Raw genomic sequence first — 17,841 nt, 5'->3', positions numbered from 1 at the left:
ATAATTTTTTACGTACAATTTAATATCGAGATTTTCGTATAGAATTACCCTGTAATCATCATATAAGTTTATTACTATACTTCATTCATAAAGGTGTATACATAACATGTATTAAAGGTGTATACATAACACGTATTAAAGGTGTATACATAACATGTATTAAAGGTGTATACATAACATGTATTAAAGGTGTATACATAACACGTATTAAAGGTGTATACATAACATGTATTAAAGGTGTATACATAACATGTATTAAAGGTGTATACATAACATGTATTAAAGGTGTATACACACACATAATAACCACTTTGTGTAGTGGGAAAAAATATCTAATTTATTATTAAGCACATGCTTCTAAGCCGAACTTATAAATACTTTATACAGGTGCTCTCTTTCTGAACGGGATCTTGACCCATGAGAAATATCATTTGTTGCGCACGCATTTAAGGCCCCTTCCACACGGAGCGGATGCGGACGAATCGCCCGCATCTTTAGTTCGAAATTCGTGCATATAAACTGTTTTTTCGCAATTTTTGTAATTATTTTTCTCCTTCACCCCTGATTCAGTGCCCATAGGCAGCCTAGAGGCATTCTTTGGTGGTTTAATCTAGAGCCACATAGAATATGGGAATAAAGATGTCTTCATTCAGATCCTCACAAGTAGTCGATGGGAGAAAATGTCTTCAAATATTTCCAAAATATTTTGAAAAAAAATCCGTCTTTTCGGAAAAATATGGAAGAAAAATTCCAAAAACATCCAATGTTCGAAAAATCAAATCCAAAAACATCCAAAACTTTCGATGTTCCAAAAAAAAGAAAAAAAAATTCAGGAGATATCAAAGAATTTGCAAGTAGTAAAAAAGGGAAGGGGTAGAGACTTTCAAAATGCCTGTGCTTAGAAATATTCACATCACAATTCTGTCTTAGGCCGGGATTACACTATAAAAGTTCGTTTATAAAACTTGAAAAATGCAACCAATAGGCGGATCAGGTTAAGTTCTCTCGAATGTAACAGATGTGTTTATTGGTTACATTTTTCAAGTTTTATAAAACAATTTTTATGAACCTTTTAGAGTGAAATCCCATCCTTAGATTAGTGTCACTTCTGAAATATAAAATTTCATTTTTTCAGTTTATAGACTGAACATCGAGTAAAATAAACTTGTAGGTATCGGGGGAACCACCAAAAATATTCAAGTGCTAGGGTCTTCAAACGACTTAATCCGGCCCTGAGTGAACACCGTACGTGGATAACGTTGTTTATGAAAAGTATTTTTTTTAAAGTTTAAAAAAATTAACAGTTAAAAAATTTAAAAAAATAACAAATATTTCAAATAATATTTCAGATTTTTATATTTTTAAATAATTTTAAAAATTTAAAAAGAAAAAAATTAAAATTTTTAAATTAAATTTAAAAGTTATTAAAGTATGTAGTCAATTAAATATTCGTAATGAACAGAACGGCTTATAATTTTGGTCCCGTCAGTGGCCGTTGTTGACAGGTTTTATTGGCAAATAATTAAAAAAATTCCGTGAAAAATCACCTTCAAAAAGTAGCCAAAGATGCGGACGAATTCGCTCCGCATCCGCATCGTGTGAATAGCTCCGAATAAACCTATTGTCAAAACTTCTATGTGCGGATGCGGAGCCCGCACTTAGGTTTTGACACATGCGGACGACGTCTGGACCCGCATGAACATTTCCTAGGTGCGGAGATTTCTCGGCTCGTCTGAAAGGCGCAGTATATTCCACTTGTTAAAACTTCTTCCGGACCCGCATCTGCTCCGTGTGAAAGGGCCCTAAATGGGGTACGAAAAGCTGTATGTAAAACGATTCTTTCGTGTTAGTTTTTTTTCCTCTCTCGACCCACAATACATCAAGGAAAAAGTCTTTCTGTATATATGATACGTACGGCGTACAGCAAGTGCGATATGCATACCCTGACTTTCGCTTTTTGCACATATGTCCGACCGATTCTTGAATACTGCTCGCTGGTGTAGTGTCCATACAAAATTAAAGACATATTACTCATCGAGAGTCCCCAAAAGGCTTTTACTAAACGACTTCCAGGTATTGGTGGAAAATCATACTATTGAGAGACTCGAGATACTTGTCCTTCACTCCTTGGAGTGGAGGAGGGCTCGATCTGACCTAATTATGTGCTATAAACTGGTTCATAATATGATATATTTACCTTCCGATAACCCTTTTTTCGAAATCTTGGACAGACGACTTAACCTCCGTAGACACGGTCTTCAATTGAAAATTCCTGTGGCCAGAGACGACCGCTACTTCTATGGCTTCAGATGCCGTTCAGCTAGACTGTGGAACAACCTGCCTCGTGACCTCGTTTCTGCCCCCTATGCTGGATTCGTCTCTTCCTTGGACGACTTTAACTTTACTCCTTTTATGAAGTGTTTTTCTATTTTATTTACGTTCATTTATGTTACCAGTTTTGAATCTCACCAGTGTAAGTGCTATATGCCTACTGGATTGCGTGATAAATAAATAAATAAAATTATGCCGAGGCGAATTTCGGAAAGAAAAATTGGCTATCTCCCTTGGAAATCGAACCCAGTCATCTTTGATTCCCGACGGAGTTACCGACTTTTCTTTCCGACATTCCCCTCCGACTTAACATCCAGAAACTTTTACGAGTTGCACTACCGTTAAGTAGTAGTTAGAAGTTGAAATAATGCCCACAGAACATACAGAAACAGCATTGTACTATTGCAAGTTTGCCTATTTTCAGTGCTATTAATTTTCCTTTGCTTATAAAATGAGGTTATTCTTGCTTTCGCGCATGAAATCAAAAATTTGAAATTTTTAGTGAAATGCAAGTCACGATATCCCCACGCGAACAAGAAACCTCGCTCTCAAAATACCTGGAGAAATTGTGAAAAAGCAGAATAATGAATAAATAATTACAGAAATATGATAATAAAGTATCAATGAATAATGACGTGAAATTGGTACGAGATTTTGTTATTATCCTCGTGCGTTTTCGTTTTATATACTTTCTAATGACTTTTTATTTCTAACAGATAAAAACAAGTTATTTATGGACGTGCGGGAACATGAATTGAAGTTAATTGAGAGCAGGAGGGGAAGGGGATGCGCAGCTGAAAAAAAGCACTAAAATCAAAATAATTTTTCTCTAGTGCAAAAGAATGTTCCTGATTAAGTTTTTTTCCTGCAAAGGATTCATAACGGTAAGGTTAATTACTCACTCAATCGTTACTGATAAACTTCTTCAGAAACGATTCGAGCTCGAAGGAAAAATAATTTTAGTTTTAATTGTGCGAATATATAATATTCTAAGCAAAAGAAAAAAATTCGATCGATCCATATTTTCTAATCTCTGTTTTTAATGTAAATCGCGTTTGAAAAGCATTATTTGTTGCGATGCGTTCCAACTGATTTAGTTAATCAAACGAATTGCACCGTCAATTGAAACAGTTTTTCTTTCTACTGCGGGAATCACGAAGGTATCGAAGATTACGTATTAAATTTTTTGCGATTTCCAGCTCGAGTGATAACTGATAAAGAAATCGCGATCGTTCGCAAGGAAAAAGAAGAAGGTGTATTCCACGATACTCACACATATCTTCTTCGTACATGATAGCCACTTTGGTCCAGTTGAGGTAGTGAATAAGGTCTCTGATGGCAAAACCAATTATTCTCGGGGTCGGATGGAGGTTTATGGAAAACTCCTTAAGCTCCGGTTCCATGTCCACTCTCGATTCGATATGTGGAATGTCCAGAGCATCGCAGATAGATTGGACGTGCGTCCCCACCAGAGCGTCTTGAGGACCAAAGATCGCACTAACGCCGGAACTCACGAGCAAGCAAGCTGTAATCGCAGAAAAAATTATACGAAACATCCACTAACTGTTATGTACGAATACACCATATCTACAGAAATTCGATGGGCAATATAAAGCGGATGGAATCAGCTTATTAGTAATCCGTATATATTAAAGTAGGAAAACAAAGTTTACAAATTCTATAAATTATAAAACTTATAAACTGAGCTTAAAATAAGTTTATAATTTTTTTTGTAAAAAAAATTTTTTTTTTTGAAAAGTTCCAGTCCTTATTCGTATGTTGCGCTGGAGTTGTGCAGTGGCAAGATGCTCGTCGACCGTCATGAAGACTACCGGCAGGTCCGCGGATTTGATCCCGGGGAAGAACATAAATAACAATTTCTTTCACTACCAAATCTGAGGCAACCACCGATAAATGGCATCCTCATTTTTGAGCGAACTAGATCGGTAGTAAATTGCTGTATGGCGATATGATCGGAATTGTTGCGTAATAAAGTAGTAGTGGCTCATTTATGACATATGGATGGTTGGTACCCACTAAATCTATACGAGTGGAGAAAAATTATAACATTTCTGAACAGTGATTTTTTTCCTTTGGGTGCGAACATACAATTGCTAAATGATTTTATATACAGATAAATATGGTATATGTGCCTACATAAATATATTCGGTCGATTTCATTTGCGTGAAGAATGATTGAAGAACCAACCATTTCAGACCTTCACGGCCAGTATCATCATTAAAAGCATAATATACCAACTTGACATACAGCACTAAATGCACGTCCAGACTGTTAGGTAAACAAGAACAAAGACCTTAATAACATTCAGGATTTCTGATGACGTCATAACCACAAACAAAATAATTGTTTGTGATAAATCAGCCTGCTCGCACTGAAATTAGTATATCTCAGCTTCCCGGAGAGTGAACACATCAAGCGAGGCGCTGTTTTGTAGCTGCATAACTACAGAATAAGAATACATTGTGACAGTAAGAAAATCTGACAATTTGAATAATTACTACAATTTATAAATACAATTGAATAAGTAGAAGGAATCAAAATGCGAAAAATTTGTAAAAAAAATTTCAGAAATGTCCGAATATTTCACCAACACGAAGCAGAAAGAGTTTGAAAACATAGCAATCAAAAGAGGGAGAAAAAAGGCAGCCGTGACACTTGGCGAACGTAAACGGACGTCACGGCAGCGGCTTATAAATGGCGAGCGGTCGACCACCGAGTTGGTGATTGGACCGAGCTCTGCCGACACCATCTGTATCAGAAGACCTCCGCGCGAAGTTGGTGACGTTACTGAAGAAGGTCATCTCAACTACAGCCATTGGATATGCAGTAATACCTCGGTTTTCGTTGACTTCGGTTATCGTCGGTTTCGGTTTTCGCTGATTTTTTTTCCGTAAAAATCTGCTAATTTTCGTTCTGTTCAGTGCGGCGTTGTTTCTCTTTGTCTGAGCATCAACCCTCGTGTCTAGCCAAACGATTCCATGGTACTAAAGAAAGTTTCCAGAGCCGGCAGCCCTTTGAATTGCCGGCAAATGGAGTAGTAGGCAAATCTTAAAGAGGCGGCAGAAACAGACCCCCTTTGAACAGTTTTGTTGTACGACATGGGTCGGCATGGAACCACTGATTCTGAAGCTGGTCCTAATGCCAAACGACCAAGAAGGGAAGTTACCCCACATAGTGCCTTGATACCTAAGGTCCTTAAGGAAAGGAGGGGGATTCCCCTTCCAAACAATACTATATATATCCGCACCTCTCTCCCGCTCCATTTCTTTTCCATACGCCAAGAAGAGCCTTCAGAAAGATATAAAAATGTAAATCTCATATTAAATGTTCATTTATTCTTTACACACATTAGTCTTTTATATTCATTTTATATTTATTTCTTATTGTTTTAGTATTAAACACTATATTTATTCTTTGTAAGTTGTATTTTTGGTATCATTTTGGAGTTTCTAGAACGAATTAATTGGATTAACATTGATTCATATGGAAATAAATGCCTCGGTTTCGGATTCTGCGGATTGTTTTCGAACAGATTATCGACGAAAGCCAAGGTATCACTGTACTACAAAAAAGAGTAAAGATGGCACATGCGTCGGTTTGCTGTATCCAATTTGTGAGATGACCTTCGTGCGGAGGCCTTCTGCTATAGATGGTGTTGGCTCTGCGACGTCACCTGAAGCCGCTATGGATGTAAACAATGAGACGGCAGACATTTTTGTAGTATATAATGAATAAATAAAATTAAAGAAATGTGCGTATTCGATTCATTTCTTGATTTCAATCAACCCACCTGGTCCGCATCATACAATGCAATATGTTTTCTCACAAAATATGACGCTAATGCAAGGCGCACTAACTCTGGGATTTTTTTCGGTAGATTAATCATTCTTCATCCGTAGAAGCTTCCGGGCTATAGGCCGTGATCGAGATAAAAATTTAATCCAAACTTATCTTCTACATCTTCGATAACTATTTTCAATGATGACCTATCTGTCATCTAGGTTGTTTCTGGACAGCCGAGGAGAGCACTTCAACGCTACTAAAAACGTATGCCGTAGATGTAGACGAGATGTTTGCAAAAAATTTCAGGTGGATCATGGTCAGTCGGTAAGCTTCTACTGATGAAGAATGATTAATCGAACGAAAACTCTCACTGATATTCCAGCGGTAGAAAAGAAATTGCTAAAAAATATAGGCTCATAGTCAAATAGCCTACAGATAAAAATTTGTTGGTTTACCTTTGCTGTGGATTTCGTTGGGAAGCCGCTCACACACACATAAAATAAATGAAGTTTTACTGATGTTCAAGTTTCATTCATACGAAAGGGAAAGTTTCTAAATCTCCAACCAATATCGATCGAGAAGTTAGCAATAGCAGTTTAATAGCACTCAAAATAGCCCATTTACCTTTCTCGGAAGTAGCGTTTATATTGATTTCCCATATCTAAGGCATATTTTCGAGAGCAAATGACTCTTTATCACTTGGAGAAAATAAAGAGAGAAAAAAGTTAAAACTGTAGAACATTTTCCATTTGAATATTATCAAATAAGGCACAAATGAACATATTTGAGCAGGACAGAGAAATTTCGCGCTGACAGGCTTCATGGCCGCTATCATCTTCCTTTAATGTATCTGTAATATCTAGTTAACGATTATGATACGATTATCGTGTGATGGCTGGATCCGGGAAATTTAACGGCCTCCAGTTAATAACTCTCTGATGGTCTTTCCTTTCCAAATTATTACTCGCCGAGAGAGAATTATTATTATTATGTGTATATTCTTTAATCTTGAATTTATAACCGCGTTAAAGTTTTCAACATGATCTTTATAGTCGCATCTGAATAAGTGCATATTCATGTGTTAAATGAAATCGTATGAAATAGGAGCATGTGAGGATTTATATTTAATACATATTACAAATTTATTAATGCGTAAGTTAATTAAAGTTAACTCATTGATATAAAACTCGAAATTCGTTTTAAAAATTCGCAATTCGAAGAACCTTCGACAGGTATTTAAATTTACCAAATTGCTGAAATCAGTTACTATTTTGGAAATAGGCAATTTTAATCGCCATTCGTTTCATTCAAAAATTTCATACTTCATTTACTGAAATTTTGTTAAAACTGCCAAGTACGTACTTTGAAATGGCCAATTGTGTTTTGTAGCAGTTCTTTGCCAAAATACCAGCCATAAAATTTATTTATTTTTAATGTCCCTGATATTACTTCCCGAACGCTGAAAGCAAGACACTCAATTGAACCGTCACAAAACAGGTGATATGTTGAGGTCACGCTCGTGAAATATATTTCATGTCGCAATGACTTTTATGTTTCGAAAACAATTCTGTTTTTCTCCCGTTAAATGGTAGTTTATATTGAAAGAAATGTGCACCGTATACATACAGATAATATCATTTTCGCCCTCTTTCGAATCGTTTAAAGAAGCGGATGGCTTTCAAGAATCCGTATGAATAAAAGAAATTCTTTGGGAAAAAATCAAAGCTGCATGAGTTCCGCGGCAGAAGTGGTAAAAGAAATGATAGATCTATTTTATTCTGCCTGCAGCCATTGAATTTCATGTTGAATTATATTATCGAAAGACCCATACGCGGGATTGAGTGATTATGTTACTGTTATAAGAAAGGCAATCGACTGCATTCCGTACCACCCCCCCCCTCTCCTGACACAAAACAACGACAAACATAACTTACAAATTACGGTATCAATTTTCCCGTCTAAACTAAACTGTAAACTGATCATAAATAGCATATTATATCAAAAATCAGTTACTTCGATGAAAAGAGATATTCATTTGTTATGTTTGTGTGCGCATTTCAAATGTAAGGAATTGGTTTTAATTTCTTTTGTTTTTCATTTCAAAAAAAGGACCGTTTTCGAAAAGCAGTATCTGAATGAAAAATTCTATTTTTTTTTTTTTTTTTTGTCTTTGATGCCACTTATTCTAAGGAAATTTAAGTTTGGATTCGAAAAGTAAAAGTTTGCTTGGAAAATTCGTATATGTATGTGGTTGGTGCAGATCTTGAAATCTTCATTTAAAAAGAACACTTTGAAAAATAGATTGGGAAGACGAGTGGTGAAAAAACCACGTGTTCCCCACCCCCTTTTGTTTTTTGAACATGAAATGGAAAAAAAAAATCGATTGAAAATTTAGACGGCAGAAGATCTCCCTGACATCACTTGTATGTGATTAGAGTAGATTATTTGTTGAATCTTTATTTGATTAATGGTTTTGTTAAGGGTACGCAATATATATACAACAGGCGGTTCAAACTGAAATAGAGTAAACTCTCTTCGGTTGAAGTTGATTTTCTTCAGTTTTCCAACTTTGAGGCGCGAATGCGAGCCGGTCTTCCATTTTGAAAAGTCTCTCCGCACATAGAACACGATAGACCTTCAACACGATATTTACATAAAATTTAGCATTTGCCATTTTCGCTCCAAAACATGAAAGACAGATAACGGCCCCAATATAAATCCAAACAAGCACAATGTTCATGAAAGCCGAAGTAATTGCTGTACTCATCGATCTTCGGGTACTATTTTTTAAAATTAAAAAAAAATCAATTCAATTTAAAAAAATTAAGGAAGTAAATACTTATTTCAACAACAGAGGGGAAAAAGACACGATTCTAATTTCATCCCTTTAGCGGATAATGGTGATATAAGATAGTGATGATACCATTGGTTCTAACTTATGTCTTATGTTATATTGGTTTATGACTTATGTCTCCCATTCATCGAACGTAGACAAAATGCATCTAATAATGAGAGTGATTTTATTTATTTTGAATTTCGAAGCAAAAATCAAGAGCGCATTTAGTAGCCTAATGTAATAGAATAGATGATTCATTTTATAATTTAACTGTCATTCAAATTCCGAAAACACGTTTCGGTGATGATTCGGTCTTGAACATGAAGTTGGACACTAAACAACCCTAACTGGAAACAGTGAGTTGTATTGAGAACGGTAGTGAGTTGATCTGGCTCCGCACACAAACAATCATCTAAAGGTTTTTCAATCGGTGCATATATTTATAATCTTCCTTAAACAAAAAGTGTCATATGCAAAAAAAAAAACACAAAAAAAACGCAAAACTTGCAACACAAAATTGATAAAAAAGAAGAAAAATAAGTGTAGTATATTGATACTGAAATAACTTTATCAAATTTTTGACTGTAATGGAAATAAAGTGACGACGAGAATATGGTTAATTAGTTCAATTAACCAGCAGTTTGAGAAATTCTCCCAACGATGTTAATCACTCTCTTCATCGCGTAAAAAAATAGCGCAATAAAGCTTCGATAACGTGTCGACGGAGTCGTAAAGATTTGTAGCCACCACAAACGGCTCAAACTGTACATCATTTCTCTATTTCTTTCTTTTTATGTAAATCATATTTCGATATTGCAATATATGTATGTATAAATTCGCCTTTCTCATCTCACGGCTCCCTATAGTATAATCATGGAACCGAATGTTCTAACATTTTCTTTATTTAATCGCTCAAATGAAGTTATTTGCCTTAGGTAACACATACGATATTAATTTCGTTCGAGCCTTGATAATTATCACTCGCAATGATTTCGATACTGCATTCGTCGGTCATACACACCTTCGTTCGCTTCAATCGGCAGACGCTCTTTCCCGATTTCGTGATTGCGATAATTTTGATGAACTAACTAATCGAAAGGAATAGGTATGATATCTCGCCAAATTCCAAATTGGATTAATCTGAAAATGAACCCGATGGAAGAAATTATTCGGTGATGTTTCGGAACGGTAATGTGGTTGTGTGCTGCTCGTTATAAACGAGAAGAATTCTCGCAGTCCCGGTGTTTCGAAAAAATAATAACAACGGAAGTCTAAAAGAGCCGATTTCTAATGCTAATCTAATTAGTATTTGGAACATACGCCAAACTAACACAGGTTTCGAATCCAAAAAGATAAAACGACGACACATCAAAGGAATCAAATCATCACGGGTAATCAAACAAAGAACAAACACGAACAAAAATGCAAAAGTGGACGGAATGGGTAATAATGAGAAATTTTTGTACATTCATACGATACTACTAAATATATCGTGCTGGATTATTTACGTGCTGGTGTGGGATCATTCATAGCGAGCAGAGGAGCAGCAATGTTTCAATCGAATGCGTAATGTGGAGGATTTCCAATTTTTCTTCTCGCACGGTGTGGAATTTTCCAAATACCGAGGGAACGGTCCATGCTGTGACTTGTAGGGGTCGAAAGAAGTCTTCTTATAAATATTATATCATCGTTGAATTTTAGAGCATATATTACAGCCAATATCAGATAAAACATTTTCATTTAGGTTCTATGTTATTTCTAGATTTTCAATTATATACATGGAAACATAATATACAGGGTGTCCTATAAGTGCTAATGCGGACTTTATCTCATGAACCATCCGTTAAAGGTACAGTTTCAATTTAAAAAATGCTTAAAAGGCATTCAATAATTACCCCGTACCAGTTTGGGGAGTGAAAATACAGTGTGTAACAGAATAAAAAATATTTATTTTTATTCTGCTGCACACTTAGAAACTTTATTTATTTATTTATTTTATTTATTTATTTTTTTTTGTGTGTGTGTTCTCAGGAGAGACAGGGCAAAAACTTTCTAATTGGAAGTTAGAGCACAGGGAAAACGTATTTAAACGTATTAAACGCATTTATAATTAATGAAAAAGAAGAAAAGTAACTAAAAGCTACGATATCAAGAGTCAGAAAAGTGGCTAAAAATTTACCTTACTCATTGAGTCTACTGTTAATCTATTGTTACTACTACTATATATCAATAATAAGTAGTAATTGGTGTGGAAATAGAAAAAAGGTATAGAAAATACTTGGGAAATATATAGAAAAATAGTACAAATGGAAAGTCCACGCCGATGAAAATAGAACCAGAAATTTACAAAATTCAGAATTGATTCATGATCAAGAGCCAGAGGATAATCTCGAGATAAATAATACAGTCTCGATCCGGCGCACAACTTTTTTCAAAAAACCATCATGAAAAACGTTGTGAGAGAAAAACTGGAAATTTTGATGAATGTGAAAGTTGGGACCCACGCAAAAAAGTCTTGCAATTTTTATAAAAAAAAGTTTGAAAATAGGCATAAAAAGACATTTATGTCATTTTGCCTGAATTTCCGAGCTCTAATAATACACGTCATCTTCACGGACCTTTTCTAGAATTTTATCCGGCCTACAAAGTAATTCTGATCACTTCAAAATACGTGTAGGATTTGTGCAGTGATTTTGATCACTTTAAAATATGATATTGGATTTGGAGTTCGTCGTGATATGAATAAATTAATGATAGTATTGCGGGAAAGACCTCTGGAGCAATCAGAACGATTAGCTACAACCGCAACAATTTCGGTAGTGTTTTTCGTTGATTATGTGGTCCTGCAAGAAGTGATTCATATCTTACACGACCAGCTATATTAATCGTGGATGAATCATTGCACCCATCTTCCCTCCCCTCGCCCTTGAAAAACACTGCTCACAGTGAATATGATTTTATGTTTCCTGCAATTAAGTTAGAAATAATAAAGTTTATCTTGAAATATGTGCAATGTATTACATATTATATGGGAATATTACCTTGGACGTTTTCTGTAGTAAATTTTTAAAGCAGAACAGTTCAGAAGTACATAATAAACATTTATTAAGCACTCGCATGAGCACTTTGAGGTAAGACGATGTAAATAACAGCGGGTTTCGGTATAAAAAAGATGTTTTTGATGATATGGGGGGTAGGAAGTGAAAAGTACTGTACCTACTGTCGGAGTTTATATAACACCGACCTACCCGGCCCGCCCTTCCGCCACATTAGACCGGATAGTCCGGAGTCTACTGTATTTTTAGCATTCGATAATTTACTTGTTTTCAAACTAATTAATTTTACTAGTCAGTTTTGGCATACGAAATTTATTTGTAATTAATTAATTACGTATTATCACTCACTTTGCAAACGAGTAACACTGAATGGCATTATATAAAAGGGGAATAAATCAATCTCAAATTATTTTATTTTGTATTTTTTACACGAACTGCGCAAAGGCAGCTAGAAATATAGCTTTCAAGCATAAAAATAATCGAAAAAAACATCTCGGTAAATTTTTATTTTACGGTCATGAAACTTGTTTTGTTTGCCATATTATTGCAAGCGCAAACTTTTTCCAGCTATGACTATAGGGCCATAGAGAAAATATAAAAAGTTAAATTTGTGAATGTTTTCAAAAAGTGGTTCGCTTATGCAAGGTGCCATAATATGAATATTTTTAATCAATTCAAATATAGTAAATTATTAATTGATTAATTAACTATTCAACACACTAAATTTAAATAGTTCATCTAAAACATTTTTGGGGTCGAAAGTTTTTGTCGAAGACGAAGATCTGAAAAGAAAAACATCCTTGGCAAAGACTCTGTTGTAGCGTATGTAATTCATAATGAGTATGTGTTAATAAATTCGTCGTTATCCGAGAAATGCATGCCACTCGGGAAACGTATTTTCGTTGCACCGAATCATTCACCCGCTCAAAAGAAGTGATTGATGGCTTTAATAATCTTTAATCGTGTATGTTTGAGTTTGTATTTTATAACTGCACGACGATGAAGAGATATCGAAAAATCACGGATCGCCATGATAAATAAATTAAGACAATGCGCCAGAGTAAACATTTTCGTTAGGAGGGAGAATAAATTTATTTTTCTCATTGCAACACGTTCTTCCTAGTGAAATAGACAATGCGATTCGATTAAATTTCACTGAACTGGTTTACAATTTTAAATGTTATCGATAGGGGATCAGTAGGTTTTATCTATCAGTTGTTATTTATTTATTAATAAAATGGTTGAAGTCACACACATTCGCCAACTTTGATTGCAATCCCGAGGAAGTGGGAGAGAGAGAAAGCTTTCAGAGAGAGTTAATATACACCGTAATCGACGTGAGCGGTCTTCGTATTTAATTTCGCTATTCAAATAATCGCTCTACGTGTTTATTAATTAGTTGTACACGTAGATTCCATAAGACAAGAGCGATGCTCCCTTTACAGATTATCATTTCGTGCGACGTTAATTTCGTGATTACGATTCACCGAACGCATATTCATCAACACGTTGGGGGGGGGGGGATCACTTTCTATTATTCATTAAAGTCACGGATATTTATAATCCGATTCGTTAGCAAAATGAAATAAATTGTTGAAATAGAAAACGAAATTTTGTTTGATTATGAATGAAAAGAAAAGAAGTTCTATCGTTAAATGATATTCGTAATACTCTTCACTAAACGTAATCGTGTGTATGTTTCTATTAAATGAAAATGACAAAATGATTGTGGTTGGTTGAGTTTCGTCGAAATGCAAAGTTTTCTTTCCTAAAAATATGAAGACATTGTTCCCTATCATATTCGAATTTGTCGGCTCAGATTATTTATTAATTATCGTGAGCGAAGTACCTTTACGGTAATTTGTAATTTCTCATGATCACCAGTGTGATCAATTTGAAGAGCTTGTGATTCCTATCCTATACTATTAATTATCATGTTGAAACATTTATCTTAGGATGTAAATGTAATTCTTAAAAATAATTTTAAACACAGAATATTTCACGTTGCCTGATTTATTTTCTGAATTGGAAAATAAAAGAAGCCCCCAAATATATATTACTATTTATGTTACATTGACTAAAACTTACATATTACGATTGATTCTCATGTGGTATTTGGGTTCCGTTGAATCATCTTTATTTGATTCTTTTGAAGAACTTTTCCACTCATTCATTCCTCATTTTGCTTTAATTTTAAGAAATATATTAAAAAAAAGATGCAAAAAAAGGAATAAATCAAAGTAGTGATAAATGTTTTTTACGTTGACAGTTTAAATTATTTCATTTGAAATTCATTTCATATGAATTTACCTTGCGTACATTATAAAATAATTCTCTCGTATTTAGCAGTACAGAAGTACCGTTACTTTCTTGCTCCACAATCTGATGATTCCCGATTTTTGTGTCGAAATGTGTATCATTTCGTACTTTCCTATCAGTGAAATGCTAAAAAATAAAAATCTTTGGATTCTCTATAATTGCTACAATATTTATCTCTACTTCTAGTATTTTTACATATATATTTATCATTTCCCCATATTTTATTTATTTATTTAAATTTTAATCGCTTCGTTCCTTTTCAGATGCCATCCTAAAATAAGAAAGCACCGGATTCGGCGTCCAAAGTCTCGATACACAGTGTAAGTACAGTTGCAGCAATCAGCCACTGTATGAGCATCGTGATGGACTCGCATCGCCGCGACCCCGGTTCAAACCTGCGGTGGCCAACTGCAGTTGGTTTCTCCTATTTCCAGGCACTAGGAAGAACCGATCTCCCATTTTGAAGAGCCTCTCTACGCGAAGGAAGCAGACAGACCTCAAATACTATGAGCGAAAACAAGAGAAATCATATTTGCCGATTTCACTTCCAATGTAGAAGGCAGCTTTTCCTGAACATGGAACACGTATAACTCGGGCATCATAAATGAGTCAAGATCACGTATACATACACATAAAATACTTTCCGGCGCGCAGCAATTCGTTTGGAATTTCCTAGAGGACTTTTTGCGTGGTGCGTGTACGATGTACAGTAAAATCCCTCTTAACGAATACTCCTCAGATGCGGTTACCCCTCTTTTACGGCCAAATAACAATTTCCCCGCGTATAACATAAGTATGCATCTCAAACCCCTGATTTATGGTCACCCCTCTTTTCGAACGAATATTTTTGTCCCACCGGTGTCCGCAAAAGAGAGAGGTTTAACTTTAGTAGTTGTTAGTCACAACAATGAGGATTATTATTCATCTACACTTTACTCAATAAAACACAAGCCATGGAAGAAGATTTATAAAACTGAATTTTAACCTCCTAAAGCATTGGCTGCTAGTCCAAAATTCCAGATATTCAAAACTCCAATCTCGTTATGAACAGTGCAAATGAATTTTATGACTTTGTGAGAAGGGAAACTGTCAGATGAAACAAATCGTACGAAAACTCCAAAATGTTTTTACGTGACAGGGGACAAGCGTATGTCTTCTCCGTAGCTTACAATAAATAGGGTGTTGGTAGAGAAACGGAAATACTCCGGATGGAAAAGAAAGAAAAAAAGAAGCGAAATCTCTGGCTATATCAAAGAGATGAGAGAGACCTATCGAGAGAAGTAGAGCGGCATCACTGGCTGCTTCTTCGTCCAACAAGAATCGTTATCAGAAGCCGTAACTTTTTGAAGCAGCTAATGACATCGAATCGAGAAGGCTGTGAATTGTTAAGTTTGAAGGGAACCCGGGAACAAGCTGAAACAGTGTGTGTGTGTGTGTGTGTGTGTGTGTGTGTGTGTGTGTGTGTGTGTGTGTGTGTGTGTGTGTGTGTGTGTGTGTGTGTGTGTGTGTGTGTGTGTGTGTGTGTGCCACCAAGTGCACAGGCGGAAACATTACTAACAAACAAGAAAAGGGAGAAGTAAAGAAAAATCTTAGAAAAATGAACGTCTTCTCTTGAAAAGTCTCGGTTCTGTGTTACAAGATGATGGCGTGGTGTTTTCGTAACGAAACCGCCGTCCGTCTTACACACGCTTTGCCAACTCGAGCAAAAAAAAAAAAAACTTTTCAACTGTTTTGGGTCAGTGAATAACCATCAGTATCAACCCCATAAATTCGCGAAAACTGAAATTTTGTGGACGAAAAGTATTCGTAGTTTAACTTTCTAACGCTATGGAATGTAGCAGTTAAAAAAAATAAAGATAAAAATAAAATGCCAGAAAAACCAAAGATATTACTACGGGATAATCAAACTACGGTAATCAAACAATAACCACTCAGATAAGCTTCGTGATGATAGAGCTAATCAATGTTAACTCCTTCAAAAACTAACTCATGCATAAGTATTGAGAGAGAGGAAAAAAACCGTTTATATATTTGTAACATGATCGAAATGTTATTTTAATAGAATCTCCTTATTAGAGGTCTAATGACGTGACAGAGAATGTCGAAATATGACGATATGGATGAATCAGTATACGGTTTTTTAGTCGTCATATATTTACCTCATCATCGGCTACTTCACCAAACACGAACTCTGGCTCTATATCGCTATATTGTAATTTACTGTCATTAATGAGGCGGGTTGGAAATAAAGGCGCCATCTATCGGTAGTCGCCTCAATCTCATTGGGGAAAATATCTTGTCTATATTTTCCTCCGGGTTTGAACCTGGGACCGTGACGGCAACCTTCACGGTGGTAGACGAGCATCTTACCACCACGCCACTCGGGCATCGACATTGGCTAGTATTAGTTTTAAAAAAAACCAAAAGTAAAAAAATGCAAAATGATGATAAAACCAATTCGTCAGTGAAATGCGTAAATGCTGATTTTCTAGCTCACGTCTGAACAACGAATCGTCTAAGCATTCAATGTAGGTTATTTTCGGGCCACTAAAATCTCAAGAAGCACCCTCACCACACTTAGAAATGAGGATAGAATAGTTTTAAGAAGCAAAAAGTCGCAATTTACTTAATTACCTTTTTTGGCTGCGTGGAAGCTGTCGTCTTTCGGCACGTACTGGATGTCGTACATTAAGGTCGTGTTTGATAGAAGGTTGCTGTCCCTGTTGATTCGATACACGGCGTACTTGAATGCTAATTCCGTGGGGCTGTCTCGCTGCTCTTCTGCGAACAGAACCCCTGAGAAAGAAATCAAGGCATTAGTTTCGTCTCTTTGCGTTGTAAGAATTCGTTCTCTCTTCTTACCTCCTCCAAAAAAGGAGCCGACTCGCTCAAATTGCTCGCTTAACGACCCAAATTTCAGAAAGCATTTGATTCGGATCAATAAAAAGTAAATACTGCGAAGTTCCAAGCGAAATTAATTTTGGTAGGCTCATATTACTCAGCTGTGTCAAAGCAACACTCTGCTGTAACACATATTAGTTATAGATTAATATCATACGTGTGGATTATTGAGGGTATCTCATATTTATTACACCGCGAAATCCAAAGATTATTTTATATTGCAACTTTTTTCATTCATCAAAAAGAAAAGGCGCTTGTGCATAAATTATACAAATTACAGCAATTTCGAACTTCTATTTTTTAATCCAAATCATCTATCTTTTTAATCTACAAATTTGAGTTGCAAAAGTTGGCGAGTGGCATCATCGTCTGAGTTACGATCGATAGGTCTTATTTACATGCAAAAATTTTTAGGGTTGTGGGAGGAGGTATTTGTTTGGATGGTTCTTTATCGCTTTCATTTCTATCGGTGCTAATCCAAGCAAGAGAATCGTACCTCGGGAGAGAGTTTTATGAGTTCTTCTCTTTACGCGTATCATTTTAATGTGAATACATTGTACACAATAGTATGATCATATCTCACACGACAGATA

At 35.5% G+C, this 17,841-nt stretch overlaps 1 protein-coding gene across 3 annotated transcripts in view; it reads right to left on the bottom strand.

The window, feature by feature from the left end:
- The window catches only part of LOC149076617 (glutamate receptor ionotropic, kainate 2-like), a 122,025-nt gene that overhangs the window by 54,414 nt on the left and 49,770 nt on the right, over positions 1-17,841 (bottom strand). For all 3 annotated transcript variants that reach the window (XM_089244234.1, XM_089244235.1, XM_089244236.1), the window contains exons 2-3: positions 16,982-17,143; positions 3,605-3,856 (exon numbers count right to left, since the gene is read on the bottom strand). In XM_089244234.1, coding sequence (XP_089100360.1) covers positions 3,605-3,856; positions 16,982-17,143 — 414 coding nt within the window. The remainder of the gene's footprint in view (positions 1-3,604; positions 3,857-16,981; positions 17,144-17,841) is intronic.

The sequence above is a fragment of the Pholcus phalangioides genome, unplaced genomic scaffold, assembly GCF_987345545.1.
Source record: "Pholcus phalangioides strain wild (caught in Gottingen) unplaced genomic scaffold, Ppha-v1.0 ptg000015l_1, whole genome shotgun sequence".
In the NCBI taxonomy this organism is placed as follows: domain Eukaryota; kingdom Metazoa; phylum Arthropoda; class Arachnida; order Araneae; family Pholcidae; genus Pholcus; species Pholcus phalangioides.
The sequence above is the reverse complement of the archived record's forward strand: the minus strand, read 5'-3'. Positions and strand labels throughout refer to the sequence as shown.